Source organism: Thamnophis elegans, chromosome 3, assembly GCF_009769535.1.
Source record: "Thamnophis elegans isolate rThaEle1 chromosome 3, rThaEle1.pri, whole genome shotgun sequence".
Lineage (NCBI taxonomy): Eukaryota > Metazoa > Chordata > Lepidosauria > Squamata > Colubridae > Thamnophis > Thamnophis elegans.
In genome coordinates, this window is record NC_045543.1 from 20,032,518 (window position 1) to 20,055,281 (window position 22,764).

General features: G+C 40.2%; 1 protein-coding gene across 1 annotated transcript in view; it reads right to left on the reverse strand.

Moving 5' to 3' along the window:
- HAO1 (hydroxyacid oxidase 1) overlaps nt 1–22,764 on the reverse strand; it is a 48,447-nt gene extending 25,683 nt beyond the window's left edge. Inside the window, 4 exon segments of the mRNA XM_032213779.1 lie at nt 15,001–15,055; nt 15,057–15,127; nt 15,130–15,152; nt 22,569–22,764. Coding sequence (XP_032069670.1) covers nt 15,001–15,055; nt 15,057–15,127; nt 15,130–15,152; nt 22,569–22,705 — 286 coding nt within the window. The 5' untranslated portion in view covers nt 22,706–22,764.

Below are 22,764 nucleotides of genomic sequence, written 5' to 3' on the forward strand. Positions count from 1 at the left end.
GAGAAAATCTCTCTCCCACCAATCCTGAGCAAGAATGCTAAGAGGAAAGTGAAGCAGTGGATGTGCCTTCCTCCCTGGTGATTGCTTGCAGATCATTGCTTCACAGCCCATGCCAGCGAGTCATTTCCCACTGGTTTTCAAAGGAGCCTTGTCAGCTTCATTGTCAGTCACAATCCAATTAATCCAAGTGACTAAGTAGGCAGCGGAAAAGAGTACTGATTCCCAACTCTTCCTAGCAGCAGAAAATCATGTTTTTAATGCTGAGACAATTAGCCATTTAGCAGGAGGCCACAGCAATTCCAAGGGCCCTACTTTGGCGACCATAATTTCTTCCGAATGCCCACTAATTTTAGAAATACTTTTTAGTTGTAGTTGTCTGTTGAACATTAAATCACATGAATCATGAACCCCTGTCCAACTAATCATACAATCAAAAGATGAAAACAGAAGCTTAGAATTTATACATTCCTAATAGCAAGTTAATGGCCAACTCTGCTTTTGGGATAGTGGTTCTGATATATTTGAACCATTCATGTTGTTGACTCTATATTGCAAGTAATTCCAAAAGAATACTGATGTGCCAGTAAGCTTTAAAAAGAGAGTAGAAGCTTCTCCATATTACATATCTACATTCAAATTCAACCTTAATGTCTACTTGGTCACATGCATCTGACTGTGTGTATGTATATGTGTGTGTGTTTGTGTGTGTGTGTGTACACATATGTGAGAGAGGTAGGGTGTAAACAATCTATGTCAAATAACATTTGAATTAGAAACAAGGAATTTAAAAATAAAACAGTTCCAGGTCTTTTATATCGAACACTCTATTATCCTTCTGAAATACTCTTTTTATTCACGCTGCTTCCTATTAAGAGCTAGACTGGTTAATATTTATCAATCTATCCCAAGAAATTGTCACAATATTAACAACTTTGGAGTTAAGGAGTATAGTATTTGCTATTAGAAGTATTAGTGCTCCATCCAGTGGACATAGACTTAAATGTCATCAGCTATTTCTTGGCTAATTTAGATTTAGATTTTAGATGTTTGTTTTAATCTTGCCTTTATTATTTTTATAAATAATTCAGGACTAATACTCATTTCTCCTCCTATTTTTCCCACAACAATTGTGTGACGTGGTTTGGATTAAGAGAGAGCAGTGGTGGGTTGCAGGCGGTACGCCCCGGTACGGGCGTACCAGAGCCAGCCTGGAACACCAGATACTGTTCTGGTACGGTGCTCTGGAGGGCCCACCCACCCACCCGAGCTCCTTACCTGTGTTTTAAAGCTTCTGTGCTGCCGCGCACGTGCATGGCGCATAATGCGCCTGCATGACGCTCCACGGAGCAGCTGGAGCATCGTGGAGGCACTAATACGCATGCATGTACTGTGCACGTGTGCGCACATGCTGCACACGTCCATGAAGATGCCGCCAGCCCCATTCCAACCATACCGGTTGGAACGGGATTTGAAACCCACCACTGAGAGAGAGGAACCGGCCCAAAGTCACCCAACCAGCATTCATGTCTGGGGTGGGACTAGAACTCAGTTTCCTGGTTTCGAGCCTTCAGCCTGCATGTATTAATATTTCCACAAGGCAAAAACTATGGCTCTGAAATCTTTGTGGTGCACTTCAAAAAAGTGTGGAAGAAAAGCCTTCTTGTATGTTCCTGATGCAGTGAAAGGAGTTGTTTCTACATGCATGTTGTTGTATGAATGTATGGGGAGTATTATTCATTACCAATCAGCATTCTTGCATTTACTATAAGAATTCAGTATTGATCTGCAGTGTTGATGGGCTCTCGGTTACAACTCTTCCTCTCCTCCTTCACCAAAGATAGAAATACAGCAGTCTCTAGCTTTGTGGCCAGGGGAAGATAGCATGTTTTATTTAGCATGAAATGTTTGTAATCCACAAACCTCTAACTCGCTTTAACTTTCTTTAAAGCTTTGTTGCCTCTCATCATGATGCTATGGTTTTAGATGGTTTTCTATCCTCTGCTGGGCCAAAATGTGGACCAGAAAGAGGCTAAACAATAAATTTGCCCATATTGATTAAGAATTAAAGCAGTTTCTAGCTGAAAAAATCCAGAGGGCATCAAGTTAGAGAAAGACAATGGGGAAGAATCATAGTTTTAAAAGCAGCTGGCGGATGTGGAGAGGATAATCTATGGTAATAATCAGAAGAATGTAGTTTCTAAACCTTTTAAGTGAACTGCTTCCTTTCTAACAATAACTAAATATCTTGATGTGCATACTGTACTGTTTAATTACCTCTTTTCATAGCTAACTATTTTTTGTAGAAGCATCTACTAACATTGACTCTTCCATTAATTATCATCCCTAAAGTAGCTACTTAGATTTCTGTAATTTCTGTTCATGAATTATATTACTGGAAACCTAGAAACAGATACAGAGAATAGATTTTGCCTCTGATAAATAGAAGGCATGAATGGTCAGCCTTCTGTTGCCTGAAAACTGCATTATTGGCTATTATAAGCTGCTAGTTCAGGAAATGAATTTGCTTATGAGACCATAGAGAGAAGTATGAAACCTGATTAGGACAACCTGCAACTCATCAAGTTGTAAATGATGAATATTTGGCAATATGACTTTATCGAAAACCACTCTTCTGTGTCTTCAAAGAATAACAACTGTGGAAGATTTATTAGTGGGAAGCAGGTACCTTGAAAAGACATGTGAACAGAGAAGCAACTGTTGGAAGAAATGTCCTCCTGAATTCAGTTCCAAGTGAGGAAAAAGACATTGAATTCATGGAAGTTGCTTGGAAAGAAGGTTTATTAATGATGGACAGGACCATGTGATTTGAGGTCCTGGGGGAAAAGGGAAGAGATGCTGAGAGTGCCTGAGTTTTATACCCTCTTGAATTTGAGCTTGTATTCTGATTGATTGTCAGACTCCCATGGGGCCATGCAGGGGCAACTCTCTAGGCTGTCCTGAGCGTGACCCGTCAAAACCGCGGAATACAAAATCGCGCTCGACGAAAGCGCGCATGTGACGTCATCACAGCGCAACGAAAAAAATTAAAAATTGAAATAAAATTAAAATTAAAGCAAGCCGATTCACATAAAGGTAAGGGTTAGGTTTAGGGTTAGGGTTAGGGTTAGGTTAAGGGTTAGGGTTAGGTTTAGAGCGTTAGGGTTACGTTTAGCGTTAGGTTAAGGGTTAGCGTTAGGTTTAGTGTTACGTTAACGGTTAGGTTTAGGGTTAGATTTAGGGTTAGGTTAAGGGTTAGGTTTAGGGTTAGATTTAGGGTTAGGTTTGGGGGGGTTAGGGTAAGGTTTTTACTTTATTTTTACATTTTTACATCACAGCGCGATGTTTTCGTCGCACTGTGATGACGTCAAATGCGCGCTTTCGTTGAGCGCGATTTTGTACTCCGCGGTTTTGTGGTGGAACCGTCCTGAGTCCCAGACTTGGTTGAGCCTTGCTGGATGATGTAATCTTCCCAGGTGCCATCTAATGAGATGGGTAGAGGGCTTTGGGCAATTCTTATTATGGCTCTGCCTGAAGGAGGTAGATCTTTGTTATGTAGAATAGACTGTCTCAGGCCTTAATGGCCTATTGACAAAGGTTGCGGGGGGGTGAGTTTCTGCCTGCCTTTTAGGGGAAATATTCTGCCCTTTTAATATTTCCTAAAATATCTCACTTTTCTCAGAGAAGGGTGGGTGCTGACTTACTACACCACTAAGGTAGGGTTTCCCAACCTTAGCAACCTTAAGACATGTGGACTTCAGCTCTCAGAATTCCTCAGCCAGTCGTGCTGGCTGGATAACTTTGGAAGTCGAAATCCACATGTCTTAAAGTTGCCAAGGTTGGGAAACTCTGAACTTAGGGGAAATACTTGAGTGGGGGGGAGACATGTTTCAGTATTCTATGGGTATGCAGATGAGCTGTTCTTTGTAAAGATGCATGGAAAACTTTAATTTCCCTTGTGCAAATTAACATACTTTTTCCCTAATTAAAAATCTTTAGCCAAGAGTGGTTGCCATCTTGCTTCAAAGTGGCCCAGTTTGCTCTGACTTGTTTGCCACCAGTTCATCTAAAGTTGATTCTCTTTTCTGAGGTACCTCAGGAAAAAAAAAATGACTGCAGAAACATGCTCGATCAGTGAACTAGAATGTGCTTCGGGATGAACACTAGATATGGAGCTTGAAGGGTGTGGAAAATAGCTTGCACCTTGCTTCTGCCCCTCATTCATTCTTTTATTGTGTGAAAGAGGCTGACATCTCTATCCTTCTATTCAGAAGGGAATGTTTTCCATTCTCCAATAGCTAATCAAAACATACTAAATTACATCAGATCCCAGTTCTTGTATTCTTAATGTAACATTACCCCTGGCTGAACTGTTTGTGTTTGCCTCTACAAATTTAAGCAGACTTTTTGAAAAAGAAAAAAAATCCAAATAACCTTGTAATTTGTCACAGGAGCAACTTTGGAGCAAAGTGTTAAAGCAGTGTTTCTCAACCTTGGCAACTTGAAGATGTCTGGACTTCAACTCCCAGAATCCCCCAGCCAGCATTCGCTGGCTGGGGAATTCTAGGAGTTGAAGTCCGGACATCTTCAAGTTGCCAAGGTTGAGAAACACTGTGTTAAAGTCTGATTTTGCACCTTCAATGATTCACTAGAGGGAGCTAGCTTATTAAACATTTGACACTTTTCTCGTGTTATCAGAAAGGTATAAAAGGACATGGAAATTTTGAGATCCCTGTGATGAATGCAGTAGAAGCAAGGAAAGGTGCAAATATTACTGCATTATCTGTCTATCATCCAGCCATGTATCCATCCATTATCTATCTATCTATCTATCTATCTATCTATCTATCTATCTATCATCTATCATCTATCTATCTATCTATCTATCCTATCCTATCCTATCCTATCCTATCCTATCCTATCCTATCCTATCCTATCTAAATTTATATGCTTCCCATCTCCTCAGTTTATAAGGATTAAAAGGATAAATATAAAAACATTAAAAATTTAAAACTATACTAAAAAAAAACTAGAAACAAGGAGAGGAATGGCAAGGGAATCAGATATTCCTCATCTACCCCCTCCAGTGGTGAACACCCTTCCCCCACTCCCGGCCCCCATTTTTTCCTCTGCCCATATACAAGAATCGTCAATGCTGTGTGAAGTTTTGCCAGACCCCAAAGTCTAACTGTGGTGCCTAAGGCCCTTTTCTTTCTTGGCCAACTTTGTGTGTTTTTTTAAGACATACAAAGTTTTAAGACCCACACCCATTCTTCACAGCTAGCCAATTTTTTGTAGTTCAACCATGAAGTTCATAGGCCATTTTATGGATCTAATAAAAGGAACATTGAATAGAAATAGTTTTAGCTTAAAATATTTTAATTGCTATAGTCCTTCACTGGAAAACTGAATTCAATTATTTTATTAGCCCTTGTAAAGAATCCCTTTGTTCTTATTCTCTCAGGAAGAATAGACAAATCAAATAAACCTTTATTATGGCCTTTGGGCCTGAAAAGCAAAAATATGCAAAACTAAGCTATTCAGATGGAGCATATGTGAACAAAATTATTTTTTTTAAATGCTGTATTGCATATTATATATGTATATGTATGTATGTATGTGTGTGTGTGTGTGTGTGTGTGTATATATATATATATATATATGTGTGTGTGTGTGTGTGTGTGTGTGTGTGTGTGTGTGTGTTTTCTGAGGTTTTCGCGGGTGTTAGTATGTAGGTCTCTACTCCAAGACTCCACATACAAACCCCTAAACACGGACCCCACCACCTACCTGGAAAAAACCACTAGAACCAAAATAAAAGCCTCCCCCATCAGTGAAGAGATCCAGCAAAGAATCATTCCCAGAGAAAAATCATCCAGATGTCCCAAGCTCTATGGTCTACCCAAGATACACAAAGAAGGAACTCCACTTAGACCAATAGTCAGCTCCATAGGCTCACCTTTACAAAATCTAGCCAAATTTCTTGCCAAACAACTACAGCCCTATGCAGATTCCATCACCTCACATGTAAAAAACTCTTTCCACTTCATAGAAATCATAAAGAAACAAAACTTACAGCCCAGTGACCTACTCGTGAGCTTTGATGTCGTATCACTCTTCACCCAAGTACCAATCAAAGAAGCCTTAACAGCCATCCAAAACAAATACAACCCCCCCAAACACATCCTGGATCTAACCAACCACTGCCTATCTAACACATACTTTATTCACAATGGACAAAGATACAAACAGATGGAAGGAGCACCCATGGGATCACCCCTCTCACCTGTCATTGCCAACCTCTACATGGAAAACTTTGAAACCCAAGCTCTAGAAAAATCTGATCACAAACCTAAACTCTGGCTCAGATATGTAGACGACACTTTCATAATCTGGCCACATGGGAAAGAACAACTGGACATCTTCCTTACACACCTCAACAGCCTACACCCCAAAATACAGTTCACCATGGAAACAGAAGTAAACAACCAACTCCCCTTCCTGGACGTCTTAGTCTACAGGAAATCTAACGGCTCCCTAGGACACACCATCTACCAGAAGAAAACACACACTAACCGCTATCTGCACGCACTCTCACACCACCACCCAGCCCAGATCAATTCCGTAGCCAAGACACTCATCTCCAGAACAAAACGCCTAGCTGATGAACAACACCTAAAAACCGAACTACACACTCTCACCAACGTACTGACATCCAATGGATTCCAAAGAAATAAGATCACCAACCTAATCCAAAAGAAACCCCCACTAAAGTCCAGGACAGAGAACAAGAAAATGGAAAAGCCCTCCTCCCATACATAAAAGGCACCACAGACAAAATCAGCAAAATCCTCCGCAAACACAACATCAAGACAGCATTCTGCACAGACCGGAAATATCCACCATCCTAAGAAACCCCAAAGACAAAATTGAATTAGAAAATCAAGGAGTATATGAAATCCCATGCACTACTTGCCCCGCCACATACATCGGACAGACCAACAGAAGAATAAGTGCACGCATTGAAGAACACAAAAATGCAATCAAAAAAGAAGAACCAACTTCTTCCCTGGTCCAACACCTCAAAGCCACAGGACATAAAATTGACTTCAATAAGACAAGAACCATCGCCAAGGCCGAACACTTCAACAACCGTATAATCAGGGAAGCAATCGAAATAGAAAAACACCCACATAGCATGAACAGGCGAGACGACACCTCCCGCCTGCCAGCCCTTTGGAAACCCGCCCTCATCAACAAACGAATCCCAAACATGAAGAATGAGACCAGGCCCACACTCACAATAGCCACACAGAACACTACCAAAAAACATCCACAAAGAAAACAACCAAAAACACAAACTGATGAGGAGGCACGACCCAGAACCAGAAGCCAGACTGCTAAAGCACAATCAGCCTCTTCAAAACCCCTCCTACCCTCACGGGAAACACAACCCCCCAAACAATCAGAACAGAACACCCCTCCACCAAATAAGGACACACTTCCACCTAATCAAGACACACCCAAGCCCCCATTCAATCAGTTTTAATCCCCTACTGGCAGTTAAAACTTAATCCCCTACTGGCAGTTAAAATTTAATCCCCTACCAGCAGTTATAAGGAACAAAACAGCCAAGATCCCACACTACTGCTGGAAACACCAAACCTGAAGTAGTCATCTGTCTTCGGCTCGTCACAAGAGACCATCCAGACAGAAACCCAATATTTTTTACTGTTGCCTTTTTGTTACATTTGTTATATTTATGCTGATAAATAAATAAAGGGAGACTAGTATAGATCTATTTCAAGCTATTTAGCTCTCATACACATATACTCATACACATATACGCATATACACAAACACACATACACAAACACACACACATACACACACACATACACACACACACACACACACACACACACACACACACACACACACACACACATATATATATATATATATATATATATATATATATATATATATATATATATATAGTGTCACAACCCCTGGTAAGCCCCAATTATGGGAGGAAGCTAACTGCTTCCATTATCTGTCTATCAGCTCGTCACAAGAGACCATCACGACAGAAACCCAATATTTTTACTGTTGCCTTTGTTACATATGTGTTGTATTTGTGCTCTCCCTTTATTTATTTATCAGCACTAATACAACATACATACATACATACATACATACATACATACATACATACATACATACATACATATATATATATATATATATATATATAGAGAGAGAGAGAGAGAGAGAGAGAGAGAGAGTTCGAATCCGAGTAAGGGTATGGCTAGCTGATGAGAGCTAAATAGCTTGAAATAGATCTATATTAGTCTCCCTTTATTTATTTATCAGCACAAATAAAAAACATATACATACACACACACACACACACACACACACACACACACACACACACACACACAGTATTTTTCGGAGTATAAGACAGATCTTTTTACCCCCCAAAAAAGAGGGTGAAAATCTGGGTGCCTCTTATACTCCGAATGTAGCTCCACCCACCCGCTCTGTGCGTCGCATTTTTGGGTGGTTCCATGTGGCGGGGAATCCTCACTTTCACATGGAGCCTGATTCCCGAAGCAGCCCGGGGAATTGCGTTCGAAGCCTTCTCAATGAAAGCATTTTTGGGCGGCAGCACCACGATCCCCTCTCGATTCCAAAAAGGGTGCATGCACTGCAGAGGCCAAAAGAAAGTGCATCTTGTTTCAGGTGGCAGGCAGTTCCAGCACGCGCTGCCACCTGAAAATGCTTTCATTCCCAGTTCCCCGGTGCACATTGCAGAGCCATGCACCTTCCTCCTGCTCTACAGGCTCGCTTTCTGTTTTCTCTTGGCCAGCACCATCGGCCGGAGCAGGCAGGGAGAAAAGCGAGAGGGCAGCGCGGTCGGGCGAAGTCGCAGGAGACGGGCGCGGACACAGATTAGAGGCAGCCGGCCGATTGCCGGCTTGCCGGCTCAGCTGCTGGCCACCCGGAGTGCGCAGGCAGCAAAGGAAACCTCGCGTAAGATGTTCAGGCAAAATTTGGGGATGGCAGGTGGGACAGGGGATGGGGCGGGGTGGGGCACGCATCTTACTCGAGTCTGGCAGCTCCACCACTTCTCTCTCTCGGCCGCTCTGTGCAGGGAAACAACTTGCACAGTAAAGAAAAACTTTTCAGGAAGTTTTTCTTTACCGTGCAAGATTTCCCCTGCAAAGACCAGCCGAGAGATGCAACAGAGCTGCCAGACTCTATTAAGATGCGTATTTTGCGGTGGGGCACAATTTGGGGGTGGCAGGTGGGGCAGAGGATGGGGTGCCTGGCATACCTGCCAGTGGCAAAGAAGTGCCATACTCTCCCCTCGCTCATTGGGGCATGGGCAGTGGGCTCCAAGAAGTGGCTGCCAGGGCAACTTCTTCATGAGAAGTTTTTTACTGTGCAAGATGTTTCTCTGCACAGAGCTGCCAAGAGAGAGAAGTGGTGGAGCTGCCAGATTCGAGTAAGATATGTGCCCCACCCTGCCCCATCCCCTGCCCCACCTGCCACCCCCAAATTGTGTCTGAACATCTTACACAAGGTTTCCTTTGCTGCCTGCGCACTCCGGATGGCCAACAGCTAAGCTGGCAATTGGCAGGCTGCCCCTAATCTGTGCCTGCGTGGTATTTTTTAACTTGATTTCCAGGTATGTAAAAGACTTACTTTGCCTTCCACCTATCCTCCAAGGTGTATACTTTAGACCCACCAAATGTTATTCTCACAACCAGCCTAACAAGTTAAGTTACGTGTGAGTTGTTCTCACAATCTGTAAGATACGTATCTTATGTCAGACTCATTATGCAAAGAGCTAGTGGGGGAAAGTGGAAGGAAGGAGAAGAAGAGAGCAGCCAACAAGGTGGGAAGATTCAACTATAGTGACAATGTGGTTGCCACTGGAAGAGCTGAAGGACGAAATTAGGGACTGGTTATCATGGAGGAAATCTGTCTAGAGTTGACAATGACACAATGGCACATAATTCATCAATCAAATGCTCTAAGACTTTATACCAAGGATATGCTGGTCAGCATGAATGATGCAGTTTGCAACTGCATTTTGAGGGACAGCTGTATACATAAAACAGAACACTCTCGTGAGATTTTGTTGAGAAATAAGACAGCTATATTTAGGACTGCAATTTGATATTATTGTCAAACATGAAGCTGGCCTGGCTGAGACGTTAGGGATGACACACTGGAGATGTTAGGGATGACACACTGGAGAAGAGGGACAGGGAGTGGGGAGGAGAGCAGAGGTGGGTTGCTCCCGGATGGGGTAAACCAGTAGTAGTGGCGGCGGGAGGGTCGCGCGTGCCCAAACCGGTACTAAAAAAATTGGCACCAGAGTAGAGATAATTGGGGTTATCTTTCTTTCTCATGGGAGCCAAGAACATTCCTGCAAGTGCTCAGGAGGAGGAGACTGGAGTCACCTAGCAACTGGACTGTATCCTGATTGGACCATGTGACTAATTGTTTTGAGAAAGTGATCATGAAAACCATGGAAATGGCCAGAGTCAGTTTTCACTAGCCTGTCCCAAAATGACATATCCAGTAAACTTATTCTTTGCAGAAATTCCCTGCCTCAGAGTTTTATTTGCTATGGGTATGTTACTTAGAACTCTTGACAACTACTTCATTTCAAAATATGGGAAGCTAGTTCTGTTGTGTTTGCAGTCTCTCTTGCTTGAAGCCCTTGATTTGTGGGGTTGGCTGTCACTGGTGATATGTGAGATTCTAGACAAGATTTGAATTATTTATTTATTTATTTATTAGACACATTTATATGCCGCCCAATCCCGAAGGACTCCGGGTGGCTTACAAAAATAAAGAGGAAAAAAAAACACATAACAAAACACATAACAAAAGAAACAGTTTAAAAACAACAACACCTCATACATTCATTCTAATCGGGGCTGGACCTCAACAGTGAGGTCAACAGCCCCAGGCCTGCCAGAACAGCCAAGTTTTTACAGCTTTCCTGAAGGCCATGAGAGTGGGTATGGTCCGGATCTCCGGGGGTAACTGATTCCAGAGAGTCAGAGCAGCCACAGAGAAGGCTCTCCTCTGAGGGCCCGCCAGCCGACACTGTCTGGCTGACGGCATGTGGGAACTTACTGGCCGCTGGGAGGTATGTGGCAGCAGGCGGTCTTGAAGGTATTCTGGCCCTAAGTCATGTACGGCTTTAAAGGTGATAACCAACACCTTGAATTGTGTCCGGAGACTAATTGGTAGCCAGTGCAGCTCGCGGAGGACAGGTGCAACATGGGTGTACCCCGGTGCACCCAATATCGCTCACGTGGCCGCATTCTGCAGTCTCCGAACGCTTTTCAAGGGTAGCCCCATGTAGAGCGCGAAATTGTTATTTCCCCCACCGTCCATGTTTGGTCCTCATTATACTGTAGCGTATACCTCTGTCTTCCTCTCATAGTCTTGACATGGCTTACCTGATTATATGCCATTATTCCATAAGTACAGCAAATGGGGTGTTTTCAATAGCATATACAATCAATAATCCAGACAAACATTTTACTTGGAAGAAATAGCCATTAACTGGAGCAATAAACAGCTACAGTCCCTTATATGAACGGTACTGTACATGTTAATATATTAGGGTTAAACTTTCATTTAATAGCACCCAGATGTCCTCTTTTAGAGCTTTAACATGAATTTGAAATAATTAAACTGTATTCGAAATTGGTATGTCTTTCTTGCCTGAAGAATTCAGCTCAAAAGATTTTATTAAATTGAGGCAGTGAGTTGACCAGGGAAGATGAGGGATTCAGCCTTTAATGTCATCTTGGGAGACTCCTCCCTGGCTATTAATTAGGACACAAGGGTAAATATTCAGAGATCAGTTGATGGCAGGGTGATTGGCATGGTGGCCTAGAGGTGGAGCTCTTGCCTCAAAATCAGAAGGCTGTGAGTTTGATCCTAGGTAGCAGCAGATATTTCTCTCTCTGGGTGCAAAGAAAAAAAATCTGCTGTGAACTCTGTGTAGGCCTCAGAAAGGGCATCCAGCCAGTAAACACTCAGCTCCATTCAATCACCCCGACTCCCACCCTGGTGCAAGGGAATACTCCCCCCCCCCAACGAAAGTATTTTTTTTCACCCAAGTGAAGCTGGAGTAGACTTCTCCAATGTAGCAGGTGAGGAATGTATATATCTGTTTTTTAGGATGGTTGCATAGGCTTTTTTTATATGGTCAGCAAATGTTAATGTTTCCACTTGAATGTGCCTTCTCCTTCCTCCTAGCAAGAAGTCAGAACCACTCCGTACAGAGGGTGCACACTATACACAATAATACCACTGTTGGGATTCAGGAGGTGTTGCAGTGACCCATCTCCAGTCCTCTGCAACTTACTTATTCATCCAACCTTCATGGCATAGCCTATAGTGATGGATTTTGCAGGCAACTCTAAATCAGCCTTAAGGCAATCTTAATTAAATAAATTCTAGAAATAAAAAATCCTGAAGACACGTAGGCACTGGCATAGTAAACTTGAGAACATCAGTTAGTTTTTCATCAAATGACTTATCTCAGAAAATTATTGCAGTATTGGCTCATTGTTTTATCCAATATATTTTTTAAATTAGTAAATTTACATGTACTCTAATGCATTAGCAGCATAGCTAATAATGCAATGGTCAGGCAGATAATGGTATGCACTCACAGATTCCCAAGAATAATTTGATTTTTCTCAGTAAAATACAATCAGAGTCATTAAACTGGAGAAATTTGTTGTTCAGTCTGCTTTGGCACTGAATTGAATTGAATTGAATTGAATTTATTATATTTCTATGCCGTCCTTTTCCCCGAAGGGGACTCAGGGCGGTTCACAACCCAAGTCAAGCGGGGGGGGGGGGGGTACAAATAAGGAAAAAAGACGAACAAAACAATACCACAATTAAAAACACACAACAACCATACCATTCGAGGGGGGACAAAAGCTCATTAGCCCCAGGCCTGTCGGAACAGCCAGGTTTTAAGGGCTTTGCGGAAGGCCTGGAGGGTGGTGAGGGTTCGAATCTCCACGGGGAGCTCGTTCCATGTTATTGTAGTTAATTTTCAGCTGGTGTTTCAGGATCTCCTTAGTCACTTGGACTACATGTAGTGCAGTGGGGGATTCAGCCAGTTCGCACCTATTCGGGAGAACCGGTTGGTAACTTTCTAAGTAGTTGATCTACTTAGATCTGCACTATTTAAATATATCATGAACTTGTGATTATTTTATAAACTTTGATCAAGACTCATAGCAAATGACATGCTAAAATAGTGTTCATCTACATAAGCAGTACTACTTTTCTAGTTAACAGTTAAAACATTTAAAAAATAGTTAAGATATCAGTATTGACTAATTCAAGCCCAGTGTCGTAACAGTAACAAGCCTCATTTCCAAATGAAAGTTCAATTCATATCTTTTCTTCAGAATGACTACTTCTTACCTCTTTGCAATAGTGGCGAATAACTCTTACTGCTATTTTGCAGTGTAAAACTACAGTATAATGTTTAATAAGATGAATACTCTGTATAACTGATTAAGAAATCAAAGAATAGACTTTTCTTTAACATACTACTTTATCATAAATACACGTAGCAGTACTAGAAAGAATATGTGTGGTGCAAAGCCATAGAATAAAGTAGTTAAGTTCCCGCTCTAGTATCATGATGGCGTACATTTAATAAAATGTTCCAGGAGAATCAGATATGGAACACTTTTTATTTCTAACATAACACACATTTATCCCAAAGCGACTGTTATTGTACTTAACAATTTTCAGCTCGTGTTTTCAGGATCTGCTTAGTCATTTGGACTACATGTAGTGCAGTGGTGGGATTCAGCCAGTTCGCACCTATTCGGGAGAACCGGTTGGTAACTTTCTAAGTAGTTCAGAGAAACCGGTTGTTGGAAGAAATCTCCTTTTGTTTTTCCCCACTTACAGGGCTAATCCTGTAAGGAAGGCAGGAAGGAAACATTCTGGTCCTGTTTCTAGCCTGATCTTTATTGCCCTGCTTACAGAAGATGCCTCTCCGATAACCCTTATTACATTGCAACAGCTAAGGTGAAGCGCCCATTGACCTGAGTGATGTTGAGTTGGCCACGCCCACCCAGTCACATGACCACGAGCCCCACCTACCCAGATGGTCATTAGGGCAGAGAACCGGTTGTTAAATTATTTGAATCCCATCACTGATGTAGTGTCCCATTTCCAGAAAAGTAGCCCTATTGCAGTGTGCCAACAGAGGTTTACTTTTTCCTCCGCTCTAGTTTAGCAGATTATACTGGTTCTAAACCCTTAAAAGGGATGCCAGTGCTAGATTGTAAAAGCATTCCTGATTAGTCAACTAAATATTGCATCCCTATCATTTTATTTGCCATGTTGCCTTATATTTTGCTCGGAAGTTCAAAACATGAGGTATAGTATTAACTTCTTGTTCCCTATGCAAAATATCATTTTAAAATAGGCATAACAGACTGGAGAAATAATATTCTTTAATTTGAACAAAGACATTTCTTCCCTTAACTGAACCATCTTCCCTGCTGATTTGCTTTCGTGACCCGACAAATGCGCGTACGACAAAAGTGCACTGAGAAACCACGGCGAGAAAACCGCGACATCATAACACACGCCCACAACAATGCGCCAACAAAACCGCACCCACAAAAGTGTGATTTAAGTTAAGGTAAGGTTAGGTTCAGGGTTAGGTTTAGGGTTAGGGTTAGGTTTTAGGGTTAGGTTAGAGTTAGGGTTAGGATTAGGGTTATGGTTAGGGTTATTAGGTTGTTATAGTTATTGTTGAAGGCGCGCTGTTGTTGGCGCGCTTCTGCGCTCATTCGCCGGCACAATTTCGACCTCACGGTTTTCTCGCCGTGGTTTTGTCGCGTTCTTTTGTCAAGCGCACATTCTGATGGTGAACCATTTGCTTTACAAGGAATTTTCATACCCGGAACATACCTCTAGCAGATGCAATTTCCCCATCTGCATGAGCCATGCATTGCATGGCAGTGGCTGCCAATGCATATTGGCATACTGATTTTTCTCTCCCAAGACAAAGTTGTCAGGTCCAGGGTTGACACATTTTCAACATCCGGGGGTATAGTCTTAATCTGCGTGGATGGAAAGGTCTGATAGTCAATAATTCATAGCAAGGATTCATTTAGAAAACAAAGTGTGTGATGCCGACGCAATAAATTGCTGCCTCCAATATTAACTGACAAAAGTTTGGTTTTTTAAAATGACTCATCAAATGCTGAAATCTGGAAATGACCGAGGGCAGTGACGTCAGCTTTTGTTAGTTACAGATGGCCGGGAATCAAGAGCAAGTAAATAAAAAGCAGCCAAATGTCAAAGAGTTTAAGCTAGAATTTTTAATACCGAAGATCTAGTGCCGGATGTACAGCCTGTGAAAAAATAGTTATGAAATTATAGTTTTCATATCAGACGTTACATAATACATTACTGACAGTAATTGCATAATATTGGATTGAAATGGAATCAAGCCTAGTTTTTCTTCTTTTTTGAAGCATGGTTTTCCGGGAACTTTCAGGGGAAGCATGGTGAACTGAAGAAGTCTCTGTGACGGCAGAAACCACAACAAAAATCAAATAACTGTTAGAGTATGTTCATAGACTGGAATAGACATGGCAACAGATCAGCCAATGTGGACTGTTGGATAGACATGGTAACAGGTCAACCAATGGGAACCATCTGGATTTCTTTGCATGGGGCCATAAGAGCCGTTTTGGAGTCGGACGTGGCTTAGACTTGCTGAACTGTTATGTAAGAGTTGGTTTGGCCTCTGTAACTTGCGCAGCCTTCCTTACAATATTAGCCTCTGTATCTCTCTACTCTGTAATGACTTGTTTCTATGAATATTGTTCCTAGTTTTGTATGCTGAATTCTCATGTCGTTATTGTGTTCTGACCCCCACCTTGCCATTCAGAAACTAAAGCCAAACAGAACATTCAAAGGAATGTTTTTATCAGTCCTGGCTCTTGCTGGCTGCAAGCCCAAAATAAACACAGATAAATGCTCTGGCAAAAGTCCTCATTCAGAAACTACTACAAACAGGACTTATACTAATCCAATCACTTATCAAGTGCTTTTTCTCGATGTTACACACAAACGGAGAACTTGACTAGAACAGAAATGGAACGGAACGTTGACTTCTGCCACCAGGGCGTGGCACCATCAGTCTTTCATAGCAGGAGATTCTAACGAGCACAGCTGCTCGTTATCATCTCCTGTGAGTCTCAATTGTTCTTCCGTCAGTCAGCCCTTCTCCTGCGTACATCCCGAAACAACTCACCGGAGGTTTCTGTGTCAGCTTTCTCACTGATCCAATTCTCAGTCATTACCTGGGGACCAACTAGTCGCTCTGAGCCCTGCTCGGAGTCAGAACACTGTCCAGGCCCTCCAGCTCCTCAGGCCTGACTCATAGGGCCCTCGCTGTCAGGGTTGATAGCAGCTCCAAAGGTTCCTGCCAAGCCACAACAGATTGTATATAAAGAAGTTTCTTACATATAATTGAATCTGCTGAAGTTCATTACTGTGTGTGCTTGCTGGATATGCTGCTGCAGCAAAATACTCTGACAATAACTGATGAGTAAACTGGTTCTTTGGGACCTCCCTAGACAAGGAGAGGAGGGGAGATTGCCCACATGTCTTCTGAATGGCTGCTCCTTGCGAGGAGACCACAGGACAGTGGCGCTCCATGGGTTTGAGCTCTAGGAGGCTAAAGAATTAAGCATCTTTCTCACAACAAAAGCAGATCCCTTTAAAGGACACTATGGGAGGAAAAGATATATGCTTGGAACCTTACAGGGGATGAAGCATTACTAGATTTATTTACATTTGCTGTAATGAAGGTTGAAATCACTTTTTTAACGTATTTCTGTTCCATAGTCTTTTCTTTCCTCAAGTTTAGATTGCATTAGTTTTTACTATTGCAATCAAAATCCTTAATACAATTTATAATATAAACTTTATAAAAAAATATAAAAATTACAAGGAAAAGGGAGAGGAGGAAACATGCCTCTCCAGGATACAGCCCATGTACCAATTACAGTCCAAACTGTCCCTTTTTTCATCAACATGAACGATATCAAAATGGAATGTGACCAAGAGATGCTATCTGGACAGCCATGTGAGTTCCAGGAACTGACTTAGGTTATGCCGAAAACCCCTTTCAGATCCAAGATATCTTTGGCAATTATTCAGGATAAAGACAATCATATTGAAAAATATAAATATTCAGACAGCTGGTCTAATCATAGCATCTATAAAATTATTTGTGTTTCTTTTAGCTTGCTTTAAAAGCATTACATTCTGTCCCCCCTCCATGCTGGCTTCTCTCTGCACCCAACTTTAAAGGTGTATTGGTGAAGACATCAAGCTATAAACTGGGAGACCTAAGCCTGCCTTAGGCATGGAGCCTGCAAAGTGATCTTAGGCCAGTCTCATTTCTAGAAGGAAGATCAGGGCAAAGTACTTCTAAAATTTTCCAAGAAAACTTCAGAGACTAATTAAAGAGGTCAACAGGAGTCATCATGAACTTGAACCCACATATAGACAGAAGTATTGAAACCACAATATATTACAAAATGTAACAAATTTACCTCTAGCAAAGGGGTGTCAAACTCAAGGGTCAGATCCAGCCTACAGGGTGCTTAGATCTGGCCTGCAGGGCCACTCTTTGAAACGGCAAAGGATTGGCCTGCGGTGCCTCTGCCACTGAAAATGGAGCTCCGGAGGGCTGCGCACAGCCCTCCCAACCTCCATTTTTGGCTGAGACTGCCTCCTGCAGCCTTCTGCCAGCGAAAACGAAGCTTGGGAGAGCCGCATGTGGGCTGCAGGAAGTCCAGCTGGCCACACCCACTTGGGGCTACACCTAACTGGGCCACACCCACTCAGCTCTCCAAGGTGAAACACAACCCTGATGCAGCCCTCAATGAAATAGAGTTTGAAATCCCTGCTCTAGCACTATTAGCCATCCCTAATAACTTTCTTTACCAATCATTAACAGAAAAACATATCACTTTAACCCAATAATTCCTTATCATATGTGTTCGGCACCCATCATCACCACAACCATTTAACAAATCTCAGTAGCACTCAGCTCCAGGAAAAAAAAACATGCTTAATATGATTAACTTCGTTAAACAATCTGTTTTTGGCTTTCCTTTTTGTCAGTAAAGAGCATCTTATTTTCTGAAGACCTTTAGAAAATCAAAGATACAATCTATCAGAATTCATTATCTGCAATCTGATCATTTTCTCTCAATCCCAATTTAACATGCTGAAATAAATATTTTAAATTGATTTCCTTATAAGTCAAAATGCCATCAGCACCATGACTTTGTTAAAAAAATCAATTTTCTAATAAGTGAGCTGGCTGAAAGAAATTTGGAACCTATCAAAAATAGATGACATCTTCTTTTAGTTCCCCCAAACTACTTTGGACTTTAAAAGAGCCTAATAAACTCACTTGTTTAAGAGATTTCAAAACACGATATAATTAAGCTTTTAAAAATACTCACATTAAACTCCCATGTTTTTTATTTTGTTGTTAAGAGATAATATGCAGTTCTAAGAAGAGGTTTATTGCAGATTGGCTAAGACACTTATTTTCAAAACCTACACAAGCTTTCCCTTGCATTATTAAAGGGTTCATTTATTTTATTCTAATACTTCCTCCCTTCCTATTAACACTTTTTTAGAATGGTAGACTTCGCTTGGTTGTAAAAAGCACAGATATAATAATCCTTTTAATCTTTCTGTCTGAACTGATAGATAAAATATGTCAGCTTTATCTCTATAATATCTCCAGCTGCAACTTCTCTTTTTTTTCTTGAACTTGAATGGAAAAATATAAAATATACTATCAACAGTGGAATGAGCCATCATTCCAAAATTCAAGATCATAACCTGTTGATGTCTCCAAAAATCTGCCCATCACAGTAAAGTCTTGGTATATGGAAATCATTAAGAAATTTGTGTCTCGGTGACTAAATTTAAGTTGCATGGTATTTGTATATAAAAGAGTCTTCTTGGTTTGTACTCTTTCTCTCAACTAGGATGGGAAAGTGTTCATTATCATTTTCTTCTTTTTGATCAGTTATCTTTTAAAAAGTAAAGATGAAATCTCCCTCAAACTCAATTCCTGATAACTTCCTGGAACCGGAATTACAGAATGGAAAGTTTAAGGACTTGGAGATAATTTAATCTGACTCATTGCCCAGTTGAGAAATCTAATCACTATCAGAAGGAAATTCAGCTTCTGTTTAATAATAGAACAAAATAACAGAGTTGGAAGGGACTTGTAACCCACTGTTCAAGCAGGAGACTCTGTACTATTCCAGACAAATGGCTGTCCAATCTTTTCTTAAAATGGCTGTCCACTTTTGCCAATAAAATGAGACCAACACTTGCCAAGATATTTTTGTGGAATAGCTTATTGTTTAGATTATTCTCCATGTCCAATTGAAATTTGCTTACTGCCTATTCTGTCTGCCTATCTTATGTCAGAGTTCCAAAAAACACCCAACGAAATAAAACTCAGAGGCTTAAGTTTCCTCAAAGTTCCAATTTATTAGAGATGTCATGTTGGCACATCTAAGAAAACCCAAATCCAAAAGCTTCCAGATTTTCCCACCCAGTTGAAAGTTCAAGACCCTGCCCCAACACCCAGAAGTCCATCACATGGTCCAATCCTTCACTGCCATGAAGACAGATTCCTCCCATCCACATCCGGCCAGGTGCAGAAACGAAAGTGACCTTAACTTTCTAAGAAGAATGCTATTATGGCTAGACATCACCCAACTCCATATAACCCCCCCTCCCATTTTCCCACAGTGGAAAATGTGGCAGGCCTGAAACCCCCCAAAAAATGGCTTGCAGGTCTGACATCTTTCTTGTCTTCTCTCGTGGAACAAACCTCCTTAGTTATTACACTCATCTTCCATTTCCTATATATTTTTTTTAACTCTTAGTCAAAAGCTCCAGGGGTATATATAGTTGTTTCTTTCTCTATGGTACAGATTGTGATTCGACTTCTAGGATCTTATTTTTCACAAATCTCCAATCCCCCTCAGCCCTCTCTGACCCAAAGATTTCTTCTGAGACGCTGCCTAACATTTCTCTAGTTCAAGTTGGCTGTTTTGAAATCGAATGTACATGTGGAATTATCCTAATTTATTTTCATATAGAATCCTGAACTTCAAAATAATGGGGTTACTTTGTCCTAAAATTTCCATTACTCAACCCTTCATTAGTTAAAATCCAATCTAGGAGGGTGAATCCATTGTATATTTCACTTCTTCAGGAACAACACAAAAGTGGTTTGGTCCTTTTTTTTTCTAGGATTTGATTTGCCAGTCTAGTGTACAGTTCTTGAAGTTAAAGCATGAGAACATTTCTCCCTAAAATTTTGCTTCGACTAATATTGCTTCACTGGTCTACCTCATTCATCAAGGTTATTCCATTTTGAAAAAAATGATAAAGGCAATTCAAATGTGTGTTGAACAAGAGAGGAATTTTTTTTTATTATGCTTAGTGACATAAAAAAATAAAAAATACACTCAAATATGTACATTAACTCAGAAAATTTTAAACATTAATTGACAGTTGAAGCCATGTTTCTTTTGTGATTAACAGAAAGTTGTAAACTTGTGGAACTTATTGTTATAAATGAAAATAGAAGCAAGACTTTTACATACACAACAGGGAAAAGATTTAACATTGTCCACAATAGAAAAGTAATGATGAAAATGATGAACTTGCTGGGATGGATAAATTGGAAGCCTTGATTAGATAAAAAGATACTGATTAATCGTGATTGGAAATCCTTTTGGACTTTTGGCATGAAACAGGAAAAAATAGAATTATTCTATATGAGTTTGATGATCTGAAAAAATAATAGATAGAAAAAAAAAACTATGTTGCAACCATAAAGGTCATTTCAAATTTATAATTGCTGTAAAAGAAAAACAGAACTCATTTCTTTCTTTCCCTTTTTTCTACACTTTTGGCTTCATTATTTTTTCTTTCTCATCTTATTAGTATCAGTTTTTATCTTTAATGCTTAAAATGCAATAAAGTGACCATAAAAAAGATTCAACTGAAAAAAAATTGTTTTTGCCTAGTTACAAACTGCAACTTTTGTCTTTGACCTTTTAAAGATTTTTCAAGAAGCAAAACTAATGATTGATATGCACAGCTTCAACACAGAATAAAGGAAAGTTCTCATATTCTGTATTCAGTTTATTTCATTCAAGACAAAATTGTTATGAAACATTTTAATTACATAATCTATGCTCAGCATCATTTTCTATTAAGCATATTGATCTTTCTGTGTGAAAGGGATATAAAACGGATGCAGAAGCAACATGCATTAATTATGCCAATAACCTATTTTATTTGTGATCTCTCACATATCTCATTCATACTAGTTTATGAAATACAAGGTAGGTGCTATTATTTTGCCCCACTTATTCCTTTTTAGGACTTTCAATTAAATAGTCAAGAAATGCCATCCCAGTACAGCTGATAGGTATTTTGGACAATGTTTGAAGAGGGTATCATCAGTCAAGATTATATGAGCACTGTAACTCTCCCAGTTTCAACCTAATCACTGAAATGAGAATGAAAATAAATAATAAGCTGGAATTCTGTGTTTTTATCTAAGGATTTGCAAAGAACTACTTAACTACCAGTAATTTTCTGAATAGTGAACTGAGATAGGAACTGGATTTTCTGATGGATCACTAACAATTGTTGACAGGAATTGTTACCATCAATCAGAATAGACATCTTTGGAGACTCCATTTGGCTAAATTAGGCATTACAATGAGTAAAACATTTCCCACTAACTCAGGATAATTTATATATTGCACGACTTATTCATCTTCCAATTCTCCTTAGTCATCTTTGATTTACCAATAATTTCCATTACCCTTACCTGTTTTACCAATAGCACAAGAAAAATTTTCTAATTTCTCAGTTCCCACACCCATTGAAAAAAAATCCACTTTCAAATCCTCTACAAGCACAAATCTTAGATATTTTTCCTAAAATAGTAATTGAACATTTGATTTAAACATTGGATAGTTATCAGAGATTTATGATTATCTGACTGTCATATTGCCAAATATATATTTGCCAAATGTATTTACTAGACAAGCATTTGAACAGGAATTAAGTTATTTTGGTAGATATATTAGCCACAGGACTGCTTTTTAAGCATCACACAATTTTTTGCTATAAGATCAAAGGCTCATCCAATTCCAGGGTAATGACTTGCAAAACTATAATATTTCATATGAAATCTGAATTTTGTTTCACGGTATCCCCTGATATCCAGAGTTAAAAGAAGCAAATGAATGCTCATTCAAATTGTACATGACCAATTTATTTTTAGTATAACCAATTCCAATCATGAATGCACTTCAAATAATGTACTGTTTTTCAAGTCTACTTTAATTAAATTACAAGCTATTAAATACAGTATTTGAATTGTTAATTACCTTGAAAATGCAGCTACATTTTCAGCTAATGTTTGTTGATCATCAGCCCCAGATTTATAGTAATCGTACACAGACCTTTGAAGAAATTTCTTAGCATATTCTTCAAAATCAGCAATGCAAATTGGTCTTTCAGACATGATGTCGATAACTTTGTTTTGTCTTTAAATCATTTAGTTCTGGTAGTTTTCAACTGGTT